At 41.9% G+C, this 19,355-nt stretch overlaps 1 protein-coding gene across 2 annotated transcripts in view; it reads left to right on the top strand.

The window, feature by feature from the left end:
* Positions 1–19,355, top strand: part of Snx30 (sorting nexin family member 30) — a 127,883-nt gene that overhangs the window by 63,682 nt on the left and 44,846 nt on the right. For both annotated transcript variants that reach the window (XM_050132046.1, XM_050132045.1), the window contains exon 2: positions 1,840–2,031. In XM_050132046.1, coding sequence (XP_049988003.1) covers positions 1,840–2,031 — 192 coding nt within the window. The remainder of the gene's footprint in view (positions 1–1,839; positions 2,032–19,355) is intronic.

Here is a 19,355-nt window from a genome sequence, read left to right as displayed (position 1 = left end):
TTTTTTGGTTTTTCGAGACAGGGTTTCTCTGTGGCTTTGGAGCCTGTCCTGGAACTCACTCTGTAGACCAGGCTGGTCTCAAACTCACAGAGATCCGCCTGCCTCTGCCTTCCGAGTGCTGGGATTAAAGGCATGCGCCACCATAGCCCGGCAAGTAGCCATTTTTTTAAAGGGAGAGAAACCACGCCCCAATGGGCTGGTATCTCAGCAGCTATTGGTTGGAGGGGCGGAAGGACCTCCCACAACAAAGAGAGAGACACTGGGCCTGGCTTGAGCATTTGAAACCTGAAAGTCCATCCCCTGTGACACACTTCCTCTAACAAGGCCACACCTGCTCCAACAAGACTGCAACTCCTAATAGTGCCACTCTCTGTGGAGCCTGTGAGAGCCATTTACTTTGAAACCACCACAACTTTTAAATATACTATGTTTGCAAAACAAAAAAAAAAAAACAAAACAAACAAATGACAACAACAACAGTAACAAAAACCCTGGATGATGGCTGCGCAGGCCTTTAATCCCAGCATTCTGAGGCAGGTGAATCTCTTGAGTTCAAGGCCAAGCCTGCTCCACAGAGCAAGTTCCAGAATAACCAAGGCTACACAGTGAGACCTTGTCTCGAAAAACCCAAAATAAAATCAAACATAAATAGGATACTATATTTGTAACAAATTCTTAACATGTAATTTATCCAGATAGCCTTAGGCCTTCATCCTATGGTGGAAAGAGAATGAGAACTGTTGTTTGTTGTCCGTCCTCCCTCCCTCTCTCCCTCCCTCCCTCCCTCCCTCCCTCCCTCTCTCCCTCTCTCCCTCTCTCCCTCCCTCCCTCCCTCCTTCCTTCCTTCTTTCCTTTCTTCCTTCCTTCCTTCCTGACATTTCTCCCTCTGACAATCTCTTTAAAAAAATTTTTTTTACTGTGAAATTTTAAATACAAAACGGGACAGATAGCATGAGAGGCTAAGATCTGGTTAGCTTTTTGTCAACTTGACACAAGCTAGAACCATCTGGGAAAGTGAACCTCAATCTAGAAGACACCTCCATCTTACTGGCATATAGGCAAGTCTGTGGGGCATTGTATTGATTAATGATTGATGTGGGAGGGTGAAGCCCACCCATGGACAAGTTATCCTAGGGTTTATTTGAAAGCAGGCAGAGCAAGCCGTGGCAAGCAAGCCAGTGAGCAGCACCCCTCCATGGCCTCTGCATCAGTTTCTACTTGAGTTCCTCCTGTGACACATGGAGTGAAGAGAAACACGGGCCATTGGCAGTTGTTTTTGAAGTTTTCATAGTGTGGCTGCAGCAGCTGTGGTTTGGTGAGGTTCTCCATTTGTGTGATTTCTAAGACTGTTCTTGTTGGACTCTGGCGTCCAAACACCAAGAAGGAGTCGCCCCCAGAGACCATCTCACACACTACAGCCAATGCAAAAGCATGAGGATTTTATTAATTCTGTTATGACAGGGTCCCCCAGCATTCGGGAAGCCGAGGGACCTCGAATAACTGGTACAGTCTACTTTTAAAGGGCTACAGAAGCAAGGGGGGTTGTTCTTTGACTATTCTGATTGGCTTATTCGAAAGGGCTATTACCAATAATTGACTGGAGAGCTGTTGCCAGATCAGATGAGGTAAGAGGTCATTTTGACCCCGTTTCCCAGGGGACAGAACCAAAGCATATGTACATGGGTAATTGTTCAGGAACTGAGTACGTGCGAGTGTAGCTGTTAGGTCTTTGGTTCCCAGGGGAGGAGGGAAAACACTATGGCACAGAGGCTGAAAGGATTCAGAATTGTCAAAAATGGCTTCAGGATTGTCTTAAAGTCTTACATTCTCTTCTTCCAGGATCTCATTTTGCCTAATGGTGGTACTCCAGCAGGCACTTCGAGCCCAGCGTCATCATCTTCCCTTCTGAACAGACTCCAGCTTGATGATGACATTGATGGTGAAACTCGCGATCTCTTTGTCACGGTTGATGATCCTAAAAAGCATGTCTGTACAATGGAGACCTACATCACATACAGGATCACTACCAAAGTAGGTCCCCTACTTTGTGGGGGTTCATACTTGTGCATGTGTTTTCTGTTTTTGTTTTTGGGCAGTTGACACAGGCTATGGTCATCTAGAGGAAGGATACCTCTCGAAGATTGACCTATAGGCAAGTCTGAGAAGCATTTTCTTCATTAGTGACTGATGTAAGAAGACTCAGTCCTGTGTAGTTGGTACAACCCTTGGGCCGGTGGTCCTGTGAGGTATCAGGAAGGCAGCTGACCATGAGCAGGCCGGTAAGCAGCCTTCCATCATGGTCTCTGTATTAGCAGTCCCTGCCTTTAAGTTTCTATCTTGGCTTCCCTGTGATTGGGATGTGTAAACCAAATAGACCCTCTCATCCCCAAGTTGATTTTGGCCGCAGTGTTTATCACAGCACTAGGACACAGCCTAGAACAATGCTCTGAGCCATTGGGATCCTCTCTGCTTTTGCTGTCTCTCCTGTGGTCACTTTATTATAGTTATGAGAGGGAGGTTATATTAAAAGTTAAAAAGGATTATATGCTTACAATAGGTTTTTATTCTTAAAATGGGGAAATTGTGGCTGAAATAGTTTAAATAAAACTTTTGGTCCCTGTATCCCTCTGTGTCGTTAGTGGTTTTGCTTAATGTTTCACAATATGCATGACTGTATACCAATCCCTGTCTCTGGGATGGGACTAGGATTTGGGGTAAATGGAGTTAAAGACAGAAATGAGGGGACAGAAACTGATGTCTAGTGATTCTCTGCCATGCTCTCTACCAGACCGAAAGAGGGCAGAGCACTGGGACTAAATTGATTAGTTTTAACAGAAATCCTAAAAGATTTGTGTTTAGTTAGAATTTTATACATGAGGAAACTGAATAACCTGTATGGGGCAACAAAATTGGTAACTAGGTTTCTAACATGAATTTGTTAAGACTACAGAGTTCATATTCTTCATTTAATTCTACTTTTAAAATAACACATTTAATTCTTTTGGTTTTTCGAGACAGGGTTTCTCTGTGTAACAGCTCTGGCTGTCATGGAACTTGCTCTGTAGACCAGGCTAGCCTCAAACTCACCGAGATCTGCCTGTCTCTGCCTCCCAAGTGCATGGATTAAAGGCGTGTGCCACCACTTCCCTGCCATACATTTAATTCTTACTCTTTGAGGGAATGGTGGGTATGGAACACAAGGCCTTGTTTCTGCTAGGCAAGTGCTCTACCACTGAACTACATCCCTGATCTATATTGTTGACTTTTACTTTTTTGAAGTCTTTTTTCATATTCAAAATAGTATTAAAATTTTAGAGTTAGAGCAGGGTTTCTTAACTGACAGTATTGATATTTTGAGATGAACAATACTTTCTGTGGGGGCTGTCTTATTGTAGGATGTAGGACATCCCTAGACTCTGTCCATTAGATGCTAGTAGCACCCTCCACTTGTCTCCAACCCCAACTTGTGACGATCAGAAATATCTTCAGACACTGCAGGACTGGGCAGGACAGAAACCTCTGTCAACAATTGGTGCAAACATGGCCAACTCAATCCACTTAAAACCTGAGAGAGTTTGGGAAGGAATTTTAGACATGCACAAACACACTCTGGCGGCAAGCAGAGATGCAGCTCCTTTAAGAGTTTTCCTGACTCAGCTTTAGTGGCAAGAATTGTGCAGTTTCTGGTTTCTGCTAGTTACAGGAACAGCTTTGGCTCCTTTTGGGAGTTGATGTCCACCATTCACTTTGGGTCTGGATGCCTGTGTGCCCACTCAGGAGTCAGGAGGTGAGTAGCTGAGACCATGCCTGTGGCTCAGCAGTCCCTGCCTGTGCAGGCAGTGGGATCAGGTCTGCTAGACGTCCACAGGCAGGAAAGCATGGCGGATTCCTGCCACCATACACAGATATTTCCAGGCTACACAGTGTGATACATGGCAGATTTAGATTTTACTCAGATAGAAAGGGTTTATGTGCTGTATGCCCAGAGTCGTGTTTGTGAGGACGGCTCCCACCCAGCAGTCCCAGAGCAGATGGTGAACTACCTCTGCCATATTGAAAACCTGAGAGAGGTGGAGTCAGCATCCAGGGCTGCTGAGACCAAGCTACCTACCATTTTTAAAGCACTCCTGGTCAGAAAATTATTACAGATATGCAATAATGACAAATTCAGATGTAAAAGACCTCTAAATGGGTCACAGTGTTAGATAAATGTACATAGGCTTAGGAGAGATAGTTTTTTTTATTTTTAAAGTGAATGATTTTAAAAAATAAAACAAAGTCTTTAAAAAGACAGTGTACGGACAGTCATAGATTAAAGAAGTAAAAAAATAAGCCACATAAAGATGGAATATATACAGAGTATGGATTATATATATTATTATATTTTCTTTTAATTTTTTGACTATGAATGAGCTAAGTTCAGAGAGACATTGCATTGTATGAGATGCTAAGCTAAACCAACATATGTATTTTAAAGGTATCTTGACTTCAAAAATGGGGTCTAAGGATATGTTGCTTTGGAAAAGAGGTTCTGCTTTTGTTTCCACTGAAGATGAGAAATTGTGGATTCCTTCCAGACAAATGTGGTTTGATGGACCAAGACACTCTGAAAAACCTCCAATAGGAGTGGGTAGCCCAGATGATCCAACATTTCAGAGGATCTCTATTGGAGTTTTCTCTGAGTTCTACATCTAGAACAACCTCAAGACTGCTAGTTGAGTTGATCAAGCCTTACATTCAGGACTTGACCATAATCTTATGTAACACTCGGTTTTGGTGTTACACCCTCAGTACAGTTCGCGCGCAGCTGTACCGAATGCGAGTCCGGGCAAGGGCCTGGAGATTGAACACAAGACACAGAGACCAGACTTGGGGAAGCCTTTTTCTACCTAACTGCAGCACAAAGATCTCTCCGCCCAGGGAGGTGGGAAATTACCATATTAACAATGGAGAAGATTGCCTGCAGCTAAATCACCAGGTGGGGCAGGGATAGCACGGAAACACACAGGAAGCTTAGTTAACAAATAACAAACTGTCCCCGCCAATGCACCCCAGGAATAAGGGAGACCAGGGCCCCACAGGTCCCCCCTTAATATAAATTATGACTAGGCCTGTCTTGGGTGGCCTTGGACGTCAGGCAATACCCCTTACCCGTCATTGGAAAGCATCCAGGTCAAAACACATTTCCTGTCTTAGGTTGAGGCAGCCCCCCAAAAGCCTTTCCCATCTTTGGCTCACTAGTCATTCATCACCAAGTTCAGCCAGATTTGTGCTGAAAGATTCTCTGGGGCAATAGCTAAGAGGACTTGCCATGTGGCAACATAGACCTGAGCTTGCCTTTGGCTCTGGCATCATAACTATGAAGATGATGTTCCAGCACATATATAAGCATCCCATAAGGAGACTGTGCCTGCTCAGTCCTTAATAATTCTGCCCAAAATTGGAGCCCTTTAAGTAAGGTCTCAGCACTGGTGAAAGGAACCCTGGTATAGCTAGCTAAAACAATTTTAAGAGCCAATTTGTAAATTGCACACCTCAGGGTCCATGAATAACAGCAATAAGCTTAAAACTGTAACATCTAGCAGTGGTCTTTAACCACAACCAAGAACAAAATTAACTGCAATATTCATATGTAAATTTAGCTCAAATTTAGCTATGGCATTTGCAACCTGTCCTGAGAAGGTATCTTTGTGCTAGCAGGAAGCAACTGACTGACTAAAGAAAATCCAGCAGCATTAGCTGCTGTGGCAGCAACAGCAATGGCTGCCAGTATCATGGGAAGGGTAGATGGGTAGAGGAACAATCCTTGGCACTCGGACCACCGCAGCAAGCTCCTCAGGAAACCCGCAATTCTTCAGTTGACAAGCCAGAATCTCCTTGATCTCTTGGCTCTGTCCTGTCTTCAGGCTTCTGGACAGGAAAATCCACAGCACGCACCAGCCGCTCAGGTACCCATATTGGATTGTCAGCATCCTGCGGGAAAACACAAACAGCCCCTCTTCCCCACACCAGTACGGGATCTGGACCATACCAGGTGCCATTTGATAGATTCTTCCATTTTACATGAGGCATACTGGAAGAATCTGGCCGCCAATGCCTGTCAGCGGCGGTATGAGATTGAGCATCAACAGTCAAAAAATTTAAAATGTATAAAATAAAAGATAAATGCTCTCTGGAGGTGGAACCATATTCCCCCTTTTTTGTTTTATGCAAATAGGCTTTGAGCGTATGATGTGCTCACTTGACTATAGCTTGTCCTTGAGGATTATAAGGTATTCCTGTTTTGTGAGAAATTGAAAACTCAGAGCAAAATTTAGCAAAGCCAGTGCTTCTATTGGAAACTGGTTTATTGTTTTATAAAAGAATTTTACCTATCGGCTCAAGGTCTCCCATAAGAATATTATAACTAGGGCTTTAACCATTGGATATCTAATTAAAAGTTTATAAGCTATCTTTTTCTTAAGTTGTAAGTCTGCCTTGTAGATAGGAAAATGGAAAAAGAAAGCATTTTAACTAATGATGTTGGCCTCATTAGACATCAACATGTAGAAGAATAAAAATAGATCCATATCCATTCCCATGTATAAAACTCAAGTTTAAATGAGTCAAAGGCCTCAGCATATAAAAATTGCATACATTTTGTCATATCTCAAACATAGCCTCAGTGGCATAAACATTGGGAAAAACCATAAATTAGATCTCCTGAATTGAGAAACTTTTGTATAATAAGACTATAGAGTGGGAAAAGATCTTTACTTATCATTAATCCAATAAAAATATTTGTTACAGACCTAAACTGAAAACTCTCAACAGACGAACTTAAAAATGACTGAGAGACATTTAAAAAAAAATGCTTAAACATAACATCCTTTAGCCGTCAGAGAAATGTAAATAAAAACTCTGAGATTTTATTTTATCCTTGTAAAAATGACCAAGATTAAAAATTATTATGCTTAAGAAAATGTGGGTAAAGAAAAAATTTTGTTGCTGAAAGTGTAAACTGGTACAGCCATTTTTGGAACATACACAATATTGAAAAACTTGGATAAATCCAGACTCCTCCAGCAGGAGAATCAAAAATATAGGACTAGCCTGTTTAGCGACCTTGCACCAGCCAGACCTTAACCCCGAAAAACAGGTTTTCAGGCTGTAATTATCACAGTACTGTTTTAGGAACTAGCAGAATACGACCTTGGGAGTGGTCCTGAGGCAGGGGGTTGTCCTCCTGCAACCACCATTGGATTTTTGGAATTTATGACCCTTTTAGATTATTGGGCTGTGGCCCCTTTTTTAAAAAAAAAATTCTTACTCCCGGTCATTAGGGGTTGAACTCTTCCCCCCAACCAAAGCCATGTGCGACCTCAGCAAGCCTCTAGCGAGCCATGGGTGGCTTTGCCATTTCGAGACCCGAGTGAGAGTCTCCCCAGCATTGAGGGGTCCCCCATTTAGTGAGAGTCTCCCCCAGCATTGAGGGGTCCCCCATTTTGTCTGTTTTTAAAATTAGGCAAATGTCTACCCTAAAACTTAGAAATATTTTTGGGGGGGGCCCAAACACAAAGCTGTTTAACCATAAGACCATGTGCTCAGCCGTGCTTACAGCAGAATTACTTTATCATAGCCAGAATCTGAAAATAACCCAAATGTACCTCTTTTACATTTAGGATAAATGAGACATTATCCTTTTAAATATCCATGAGTATCACAAAATATCTTGGAGTAACTTTAAGCAAGCAGGACAGAAGTTTGAGTCCCGTCATTTCTGCTTGTGAAGGCAAAAATGTTTTTTATTTTTAACCATTATCATTTGTAACTTTGGCCCTTGATAAATTTAGAAAGACACCTGAGTCTCAGTAGTCCATCTCAAAGTGACACCTGGCAGCAGGAAAGGGCCATAAGTTGAGACAATTTGATTCCTACCCAAGAGTGGGCCATACAAATGGAAAAATTTGTATGATAAGAATTTTAACTCCTTTTAGAAAAAATTAAGACATTAGAAAACAAAAATATCTCCTATTTTCTTGGGAAAGTAGAAGAAACACAGCAAAAATGACAATCTCACTGAAAGTAATTTACAGATTCAGTGTAAATGTCCATTAAAAATTATAGCAAAACTTATCACAGAAATCGAAAGAACAATCCTCAACTTTATAGAAAGAAATAAAAACTCAGGATAACCTAAATTTTAAAATTTTCTGAATGTATTACAATTTTTGATTTTAAAACTTTTCTACAGAACCATAGTACTGAAATTAATTTATCTTGGATATAAATTTATATGCCTACAAAAAAAAGATTTTTGACCAAGAAGCAAGATTTTAAAATGGAAAAGAAGCACATTTAACCTTCTTTTATTGTCCTGAAGTTGTAGCCTTTTGAGTCTAGATTTTTTTATAGCAAACCTGCCTCTAGCTGTTTTAGGAACTCATTCAGTAAGTAGACCAAGCTGGCCTTGAACTCAAGAGCTTTTAAAGGCTTGTACCAGCATACCTGGCTTATTTTGGGGGGCTGATTAATTGCTCCTATATCAGCAGGGCAGTTCCTTTTGAGGTGCCCTGACCTTTCGCATTGAAAACAATTTCTAGGTCTAGCTCCATTTTGGCCTTCCTTGAGCGCAGAAACAATTACCTGGCCCATTACGTGAGTGCCATCAATGTCTCTGCATAATCTGATAAAGTCATTCAAATCTCCATCTCTATGGGGGCGTAAAACTTCCTGGCAGAACTTATTAGCATTTTCGAAGGCCAGATGTTTAACGACTGGCATGGCTGAATCACATCCCCAAAAATGTGACTTCCCACCTGTAGAAGGCGGTCAATGAATTCAGAATAAGGTTCTGAAGATCCTTGAAGGATCTTAGAAAGCTGTTCTCGTTAGGTAAAGTTTTCCAAGCTTTAACGGCTGCTGCAGCTATCTGAGCATAAACTGCAGGATCATAAACAATCTGTGCTGCTAAATCAGCATATTGTCCTTCACCAGTTAACATGTCAAGATTATTCTGGGGGAAGCCTGCTTCAGCATTTTTGACTGCAGTCTTTTTGCAATTCTCCTGCATCTCATCTCTCCATAACAAATAATCTCCCCCTGAAAGACAAGCCCTGCAAAGCTGCATCCAATCATTGGGAATAAGGTTGAGTTCTGCAAAGGATTCCAACAAAGCTACAGTGAAAGGAGCGTGAGCTCCATAGTCCACAACTGCCTCCTTTAACTGTTTAATGTCCTTAAAGGCCAGAGGGTTATGCTGCCTGGCCCTCTGTCCCTGCTGATCAATTTTTTCCACAACAGGATAAATCTGTTTCTCAATTTGCTTCTCTCTACTTAGCTTATTTAACCTCTCCCGGATCTCTCGGATTCCTGCCTCTAAGTCTATTGGGGCAGAAGCAGTAGTACCAGGATTTTGCGGAGGAGGTCTCATGGAGACATCTCCGTTCGCTTCCTTTTTTTCCTTTCTCTAACTTCTTTTTTATCAGTGCGATCTCCTTTTCTAAAATTTCTTCTTCTTCTATATTTTTACTAATACTACCTGTTCCTAAAACTTCCTGTTCCTCAAAACTCTTAATAGAACTTACAGATTCTACTTCCTGAATCTCCTCAAGGGTCTTGTTTAAACACTCCAATTGCTCTTTGACTCTAACATCATCACTAAGAAGAGCATCTCTGATCAAGCGCCATAGTGAAAATATCGCCATGGGGACTTCTTGTGGCCCTCGCTCTTTCAGAGCATCTTGAAGGTCAGCCTTTATCTGATCCCAATCAGTAATGTTAAAACCTCCTGCATGTAGGAACCAGGGACTAAACTTTAAAACTGTCTTAATGGTCTCTATTGCTGTCTCAACTTTAATACCGGTGCCTCTATTTTCCAAAAGACCTAACTTAACCGGCCCTCCAACATAGGAACAGAATAACTTGCACCCATAACCAATTCACCCTCGCCACACAATTTCTTACCTTGCTGGCCAGTCTTCCCGAGGGCGACCTCTCAGGGATTTCCTACTTCCCGATCTCGCAGATGGGTCTAGTTGCCGAAGATGATCATCTCGCTGGGGCCTCCAATTGTAACACCCGGTTTTGGTGTTACACCCTCGGTACAGTTCGCGCGCAGCTGTACCAAATGCGAGTCTGGGCAAGGGCCTGGAGATTGAACACAAGACACAGAGACCAGGGTCATTCGATAGGAGATCAAGCGAATGCCGTTTATTCAGACTTGGGGAAGCCTTTTTCTACCTAACTGCAGCACAATCTTTTATTTTCTTTAGGTCCCCATAAGATTATCAGTGCCCCCAATCAGCAGGAAGTAGCCTAGAAAACTATACCCACATCCCCCCCAAATTGATTATGGATGTTTGTCTTTGTTTAGAGTGTTGGCTACAAGTTATGGATAATGGTCAGGAAAAAAAGCTAAATAAAGGAGATTCAGAGTTCTTGTTTTTTAAAAAAGTGGGGAGTGTTGTGCGACAATGGTCTTGTACCCTGTAAAGATTTGTCACTTGTATTGGTTTAATAAAACGCTGATTGGCCAGTAGCCAGGCAGGAAGTATAGGCAGGGCCACCAGAATAGGAGAATTCTGGGAAAAGGAAAGGCTCAGTCTGCCATCATCAACCAGACGCAGAGGAAGCAAGATTAAAATGCCTCACTAATAAAAGGTACCATACCATGTGACTAACACAGACAAGAATTATGGGTAATATAAGATGTAAAAGTTAATTAATAAAGAGCCTGAGTTGATAGGTCACCCAGTTTATAATTAATGTAGGCCTCTGTTTGTTTCTTTGGGGACGAATGGTTATGGGACCAGGCAGAACAGAAACCTTTGTCAACAAAAAAGTGCTTTACAAAAACAACACAGATATGAAAGAGGGATGGGGGCTTGGTGTGTAGGTTAGAGAGGGACAAGGGGTTAGTGGCTAATGTTACTGGGATATGTTTTATATATGTATGAAGTCAGGAAACCATTCTTTTTGTCTGTTTTTCCTCTACCACAAATCACACACTACAGAAGGAATTACAGATGTTTTATGAACTTTTATGACTGAACCTTTATGGATGGTGTTAGTAGTTCAGATAAACCGCACCTTCCTTTTCTTACTCTTTGTGTTGGGAATTGAACATAGGGTCTCACATGCCAGTCACAGTGCCACTGAACTATCTTCCTGACCTCCTTTTTTTCTCTTTTAATTAAAAAATAATAATTTGGGGCAGGAAGCAAGATTTTGCTGTGTAGCTCAGGCTAGCCTTGAACTCTTGATCCTTCTACCTCACCCTCTCCATCTCTGAGATGAGAAATGTGTGCCACTATGCCCAACAAACATTTTTTTATTGTAAGAATTGGGTTGATTCTACATCTGTTTAAATTTTTGGAAAGATGAACAGAATGAAATCTGTTCATATATTTCTTCATCTTTTTTGAGTGGAAATACTATATTTTAAAAATCACATGAGTAGTAAAATATGTGTTCATAAAGCAGAAACAGTTCTAAGGGCTCCCTTCTCCTCCTTAGCTGGACAGTCTCCTCACTGAAAGCACAGATGCTACAGCTTGGCTTTTCCTTTTCATTTGTGGGCATACGTGAACACTAGAGTGCAATGGTTTGGGTTTCAGTGTATCCTGCTTGCTGCTCTCTCACTTTTCCTTCTGCTTGAGAGTGTTTTTGAAGCCTTTTTATATGTTCACATGACTACATGTAGCTTACTGTCTGGGTTTGTCTAATTATGCAATGATTATATAAATCTCTCTCTCCCTCCCTCTCTCCCCCCATCCCCCTCTCTCCCCCCTTTCTCTGTCATGTGTGACAATTTAAACCATTCTGGTTTTTTAAATTTATTTTTAAAACAATCTTTTCTCATTTTATATACCAATCCCAGTTTCTTTTTCCCCTCCTTCCATTCTCCCCATCTTCCACATATCCACATATTCCATCCACTACTCAGAGAGGATAAGGCTTCCCATGGGGAGTCAACAACATCTGGCACATCTCTTTGAGGCAGGACCAAGGCCCTTCCCCCTATATCAAAGCTGAGCAAAGACAATGGGCTCCAAAAAACCAGTTGAAGCACAAGGGATAAATCTGGTCCCACTTCCAGTGGTACCACAGACTGCCCAAGCTACACACTGTCACCCACATTCAGTGGGCCCAGTTTGGTCCTAGGTAGGTTCCCTTGCTGTCAGGCCAGAGTCAGTGAGTTCCCACTAGCTCAGGTCAACTGTTTTCTGTGGGTACCCCCATTATGGTCACGACCCCTTTGTTCATAATATCGAGCCTCCCTCTCTTCGACTGGAGTCAGGGAGTTCGGCTCAGTGCTAACTGTGGATGTCTGCATCTATTCCCATCAGTTGATGGATGAAGTTTCTATGATGATAATTAAAGTAATCATCAATATGGTTACAGGGGAAGGCTAGTTCAGGTACCCTCTTGACTATTGTTTATCCTTGTGGATTCCAGGGAGTTTCCCTAGTGCCAGGTTTCTTGCTAATCCTGTTATGGCTCTCTCAATCAAGATAACTGTCCTTGCTCTCCCTCTCTGTCCTTCTCCCATCTTGACCATCCCTTTCCCTCATGTTCTTCTCCCCACATCCATCCTTTCCCTTCCCTTCCATCCTTCCTCCTTCCATCCTTCCTCCCCCCGACATGCTTTCAGTTTTCTCAAGAATTCTTGTCCATTTCCCCTTCCCAGGGGGGAATTCATGTATTTTTCTCCTAGGGTTCTCCTTGTTGCCTAGCTTCTCTGAGGTAGTAGACTGTAGGCAGTTATCCTTTGCTTTATGTCTAGAATCCACTTTGTGAGTGATACATGCCGTGTTTGTCCTTCTGTGTCAGGGTTGTCTAACTCAGGGTTGTTTTTTTCTAGTTCCATCCATTTGCTTGCAAATTGCAAGATGCCATTTTTTTTTTTAAATCGCTGAGTGCTACTCCATCGTGTAGATGTACCACATTTTCTTTATCCATTCTTTGGTTGAGGGGCATCTACATTGTTTCCGTGTTCTGGCTGTTATGAATAGTGCTGTTATAAACATGGTTGAACAGATGTTTTTGTGGCGTGAGTGTGCATCCTTTGAGTATATACCCAAGAGTGGTATCACTGGGTCTTGAGATAGATTGATTCCCAATTTTCTGAGAAACTGTCATACTGATTTCCAAAGCAGCTGTACAAGTTTGCACTCCTACCAGCAATGAAGGAGTATTCCCCTTTCTCCACATCCTCTCCGGCATAAGCTATCATCAGTGTTTTTGATCTTAGCCATTCTTAATACTTAATAGTATAAGATGGTACCTCAGAGTCATTTTGATTTGCCTTTCCCTGAGGCTAAGGATGTTGAGAAATTCCTTAAGTGTCTTTTGGCCATTTGAGATTCTTCTGTTGAGAATTCTCTGTTTAGATCTGTATCCCATTTTTAATTGGATTATTTGGTATTTTGATGTCTAGTTTCTTGAGTTCTTTATATTTTTGTAGATTAGTCCTCTGTCTGATGTGGGGTTGGCGAAGATCTTTTCCCATTCAGTTGGCTGTCATTTTGTCTTGTTGACTGTGTCCTTTGCCTTACATAGCTTCTCAGTTTCAGGAGGTCCCATTTATTTATTGTTGCTCAGGTTATATTGAGGAAGTGGTTTCCTGTGTCCATGCATTCAAGGCTACTTCCCACTTTCTCTTCTGTGAGATTCAGTGTGACTGGATTTATGTTGAGGACTTTGATCTATTTGTACTTGAGGATACATGGGGATAGATATGGATCTATTTGCATTCTTATACATATTGATATCCAGTTATGACAGCACCATTGGTTGAAGATGTTTTCTTTTTTTATCGTATTTTAGCTTCTTTGTCAAAAATCAGGTATTCATAGTTGTGTGGATTAATATTGGTGTCTTTGATTTGATTCCATTGGTCCACCTGTCTGCTTTTATGCCAATACCAAGCTGTTTTCATTACTGTATTCTATATTCAATAGTATTGTATATTCTATAGTAGAGTTTGAAGTCAGTGATGGTATTGCCTCCAGAAGTTTTTATTGTACAGAATTTTTTTGGCTATCCTGGGCTTTTTGTTTTTCCATATGAAGACTATATTGTTCTTTCAAGGTCAGTGAAGAATTATGTTGGGTTTTTGATGGGTATTTCAATTGAATCTATAGATTGCTTTTGGTAATACTGCCATTTTTATTATGTTGGGGCTACTTACCCAAGAGCATAGGAGATCTCCATTCTCAGTTTTTCAATGTCACCCTACCCCATCTTTCTGCATGTGGCTCACACGTAAAGGTTTGCCTGTCCATGCATAGCTGCCCTGTTATCTCCCTGAGAGGGTGCTCACACATGTATGATTTCCTCAGAGGTAATGTACATATTTCCAGGAATTCTTCCCATTTGTTTACTTTCTCTTGGGGTGACCTTTTCACCCTGTATTCAGTAAAATGCAAAACCTGTTTCTCTTGTGTTGAAATAGGAAGCGGTGGGGCTGCGTCCTCAACACCCCGGCCGCTTGGCTAGCTTATCCCCGAAATAACAACACACAAACTGTATTCATTTAATAACTGCTTGGCCCATGAACTCTAGCCCTTACAGGCTAATTCTCGCACCTGGACTAGCCCATTTCTAAAGATTGTTTGTAAGCACCCCAAGGTGCGCTTACCGGGAAGATTCTAGCCTATGTCCATTCTGGGTTCGGAGCTGAGAGGAGCTTCATTGCATGCATCTGCCCAGGAGATCGGAGCATGGCGTCTCTGCTCCAGCAGAGCTGTCGGGTCTCTCCGGGAGCAGAGCAGAGTCTGACCTCACTTCCTCTTCCGCCCAGAATTCTATTCTGTTTACTCCTCCCATCTATGTTCCAGCCATGAGGCCAAGCAGCTGGTTTATTATAACTTAACCAATGAAATCAACAGATTGATATATGACACTCCCACATCACTTCCCCTTTTTCTGTTTAAAAAAAAAAAAGAAGGCTTTAACTTAACATAGCAAAATTACATATAACAAAACAGTTATCAAGTAAAAATTACAATAATCTATATCATAACTAAGAAAAACTATAACTATAGCTAACTATTCTTAACTCCATCAAACAGTCCAGAAAGATACAATATTACCTAAACAAATAAGAAATAAGCAAACTCTCAAACTCTAGAAATGACAGAGACATCTCGCTGCCTGGACAGTCACCCAAAGTTCCTCTGTACCGTTGGGGCATCCATCTTCAGCCTACAGGCCCATAGTTTCCAGCAGACATTTCCACAAAGCAGGAACTTTCAAAGGCAGTCACTATCTGCTTGTCCTGAAGAATGTCTTGCAGACTCTTTCATGAATCAGGAACCCCGAAAGATCATCTCACCTTTAGGCAAGTTCAGCAGTCCTCTCTCTGCGGGTTCTCTGTGTCCAGTTTATGCAATAGTCCAGGCAAGAGCAGTTTCTTGCCCAAATGGCTATCAAACTCCATAAGGATCCTCTTCGATGCCCATCTTCCTCTTGAAGTAGATTGGTGCTGCCAGGAGCAGAGTGTCTCATTGTCATGAAAAGTCCTAAGTTATTAAAACATTTAAAATGCCATATTCTATAATCTTTGAAAAATATGAAGAATGCCTATCTAAAATATATCTATGCACATCTAGAAAACCTTAACTAACATGACTACAAACTTAACTATTATTAATGATTATTCATTAACAACCTGTATACATTACAAAATTAACCTTAAATTTAAATCACTAAAGCAAAATCCATATCAATCCATATCAATGTAAATTATTCATACCTATATCATCTCCCCCTTTAAATGTAAAAGAACATTTATAAACCATATTTGGGAACATGGGTGCAGTTTTTTCTCTCCAAACTGCTTCCTGCTGAATGGGGGCGTCGTTACTTAGGTCTTTCATAGTATAACCTGTGTGCTAGTTTCATCTCAGTTGGCAGGTGAGCGAAGCAATTTTCTGAAGGTATTCACAGCAACCCTTCAGGAGGGCGTGGTCTATCATACCATATCGGAATAGAAGAAATGAACAGGGTCTCATTCTCTGTGAAAACAAAATAGGAAACTCCTTTCGAAAGCATCATGTCCTTAGATCCAAATTTCAGAGTCAAGGCATCAAAATCTCTACGATGGATTAGTTCAGCAGCATTTATAAGCAAATATCTTTTAGCATCTGTTGCTCCTTCCTCAGCATTCAAACAATTCAAAGAGAGCATAATAGTATACAATATCAAGATTCTCTGTGTATTTTACATCTTTGTATGCTTTATTTTAACCTCTATTTCGTTTATTTTTACTTTTATTGTATATTCTCCGTATCTTTGTCCTGGAATAACTCTGTAGACCAGGCTTTCCTTGAACTCTCAGAGATCTGCCTGTCTCTGCCTTCCAGGCATTGGGATTAAAGGTGTTCGCTACCACACCTTGAACTCACAGAGATCTGTACAACTTCTCTCTTTCTTACTTTTTTTTTTACTTTAAGAATTTTAACTTTTAGTCTGCATATTATTTTCAACACACTGTAAATCATTTAAAAATTTTCTTTGTTTTTGAATCTCTTTACTGTATATCTCTCTTTTTCTGACCACACGAGCCTTTAAATTACTGAGCAATATGAGTAGGATTAAAGCCGTGGCTTTGCCAGGTAGATCCAGTCCATTCCTTGCTTTCCAGCCTCATGGCGGAGATACAGGCTGTAGCCATGTTTATAGCCACAATTCTATGGCGTTTCAAGGTCCCTGCCAGCCAGCAAGCTTCAGCAGACAACACTCAAGTCCTCTCTCTGTAGCTGGCCCTCCTGCCTCAGTCAGAGTTTGCCCTGGCAGGATGGCCCAGAAAGCCGGCATTTTAAAACAGCACAACTTTTTTCCTGGTACGGCTGAAATCCGAAAAGCATGCGTTCAGTTTTTCACCAACGCCGTTTAAGTGTTTCGTGGCAGGACCTCTTAATGAGCTGCAGGGTTTTGCAGCTGAAGCTGAGTCAGGAAGCCTCTCTTAGATGAGAGCGCTTGCTTGCTTCTAGCAAGCGGAGCAGACCCAAGAAATTTCTGCTACCAAGAAAACATGCTTCACTCCATTCTTTCCCAAGCTTTCTCAGGCTTTCTGTGGATTCAGTTGTCCACACGTCTGGGCGCCATCTGTTGAAAATATGAGCGGCGGGGCTGCGTCCCCAACACCCCGGCCGCTTGGCTAGCTTATGCCCGAAATAACAACACACAAACTGTATTCATTTAATAACTGCTTGGCCCATGAACTCTAGCCCTTACAGGCTAATTCTCGCACCTGGACTAGCCCATTTCTAAAGATTGTTTATAAGCACCCCAAGGTGCGCTTACCGGGAAGATTCTAGCCTATGTCCATTCTGGGTTCGGAGCTGAGAGGAGCTTCATTGCATGCATCTGCCCAGGAGATCGGAGCATGGCGTCTCTGCTCCAGCAGAGCTGTCAGGTCTCTCCGGGAGCAGAGCAGAGTCTGACCTCACTTCCTCTTCCGCCCAGAATTCTATTCTGTTTACTCCTCCCATCTATGTTCCAAGCCATGAGGCCAAGCAGCTGGTTTATTATAACTTAACCAATGAAATCAACAGATTGATATATGACACTCCCACATCACTCTTGGTGCTGCGAGCAGCCTGGTGACAGGACAGCTGCCTTGCTGGTGCAGCAGTGCTGACCTGGCCTGACGTTTCTACACACATGCACTCCTCCAACACACATGCACATTAGGACAAACTGCAGGGCTTAGCTGGTTCGTGGGCTAATGCATCTGCTCCAACTGATGATGATGATGGAGACAGGTTCTCACTCTGTAGCCCTGGCTGGCCTGGAACTCACAGAGATTTGCCCCCTTCTGCCTCATAAGTACTATGGTTAAAAGTGTGTGTTGCTATGCCTACCTCTAATTCAGATTTTTTTCTTCTTAATTTTTATTTTTATGTGTATGAGTGTTTTTTTAATATTTATTTATTTATCTATTTATTATGTATACAATATTCTGTCTGTGTGTATGTCTGAAGGCCAGAAGAGGGCACCAGACCTCATTACAGATGGTTGTGAGCCACCATGTGGTTGCTGGGAACTGAACTCAGGATCTTCAGAAGAGCAGGCAATGCTCTTAACCGCTGAGCCATCTCTCCTGCCCCCTAAAAAGTACTTTTAAAATCCTACATACTGCCTCAAAAATACATGAGACAATGCATTGGTGCAATCCCACAGAGCATGCCTGGTGGCCTNGTGTGTATGTCTGAAGACCAGAAGAGGGCACCAGACCTCATTACAGATGGTTGTGAGCCACCATGTGGTTGCTGGGAATTGAACTCAGGACCTCTGGAAGAGCAGACAATGCTCTTAACCACTGAGCCATCTCTCCAGCCCCCTGTATGAGTGTTTTGATTACATACAGTGTGCATGCTTGGTGCCCTTTGGAAGCCAGAAGAGGGCATTACATCCCCTGGCACTAGGGTTGCAGGTGATCGTGAACTGCTGTGTGGGTGCTGGGACTCAAACCTGGGGGTCTTCTGGAAGAACAGTCAGTGCTCTTAAGTAGTGAGCTAACTCTGACATCTCTAATACAGATTCATTTATTCTTTTCTTTCCTTTTTAAAGTTTATTTTTATTTTTGTGTGCATCAATGCTTTGCCTGCATGTATGTCTGTGTGAGGGTGTCAATTCTTGGAGTTACAGATAGCTAGCTGCCATGTAGGTACTGGGAGTTGAGCCCAAGTCTGGAAGAGCAGTCATTGCTCTTAACCACTGAGCCATCTCCTAAGGCACGTAATCCAGATTCTTTTTTTTTTAATGTTTTTTTTATTTATCAGATTCTTTTTTTATTGAGCTATACATTTTTCTCTGCTCCCTCCCTTCTTCTCCCCTTCCCTTCAACCCTCTCCCATGGTCCCCATGCTCCCAATGTAATGCAGATTCTTGGTGACACAGTTCTGAGCTGAATTTAACTGAAGACATTCTGATAAGGAATGCTCACTAAATCTCCACCATCCATGCCTTCCTCTTAGAGGGGCAGGCCAGCCACTTGTATCCAATAGCTCCTGGCTCTTTTTTCTGCAGGCTCTTAGAAATTCACAACATAGTAGCATCTAATTATTGGACACTTAACCATATGTTTATCCATTTTTGTGATGAAAATTTCAAATTTTTATTTTAAAATATACTTAATCTGTTGTAGAAAGCTTAGAAAATTAAAGTAAGCTAAAATAGTAAAATGAAAACATACCTATAGATTCATAGTCAGAAATAATTATCGGTGGCTTAGTGTGCTAGTCTCTATTCTTTCATGAAAATGAACATTTGTATGTAGCTAACTCATTGACTGTCACCGCCTGCGTGTGTGTGCGTGTGTGTATGTGTGTGTGTCCTTCTTTGCCAGCATGTCCCAGGCAGCA

The sequence above is a fragment of the Alexandromys fortis genome, unplaced genomic scaffold, assembly GCF_014885135.2.
Source record: "Alexandromys fortis isolate MF-2015 unplaced genomic scaffold, M_Fortis_MF-2015_v1.1 scaffold_393, whole genome shotgun sequence".
NCBI lineage: Eukaryota > Metazoa > Chordata > Mammalia > Rodentia > Cricetidae > Alexandromys > Alexandromys fortis.
Note: the sequence above shows the minus strand (reverse complement) of the source record. Positions and strands in the feature narration are given on the sequence as shown.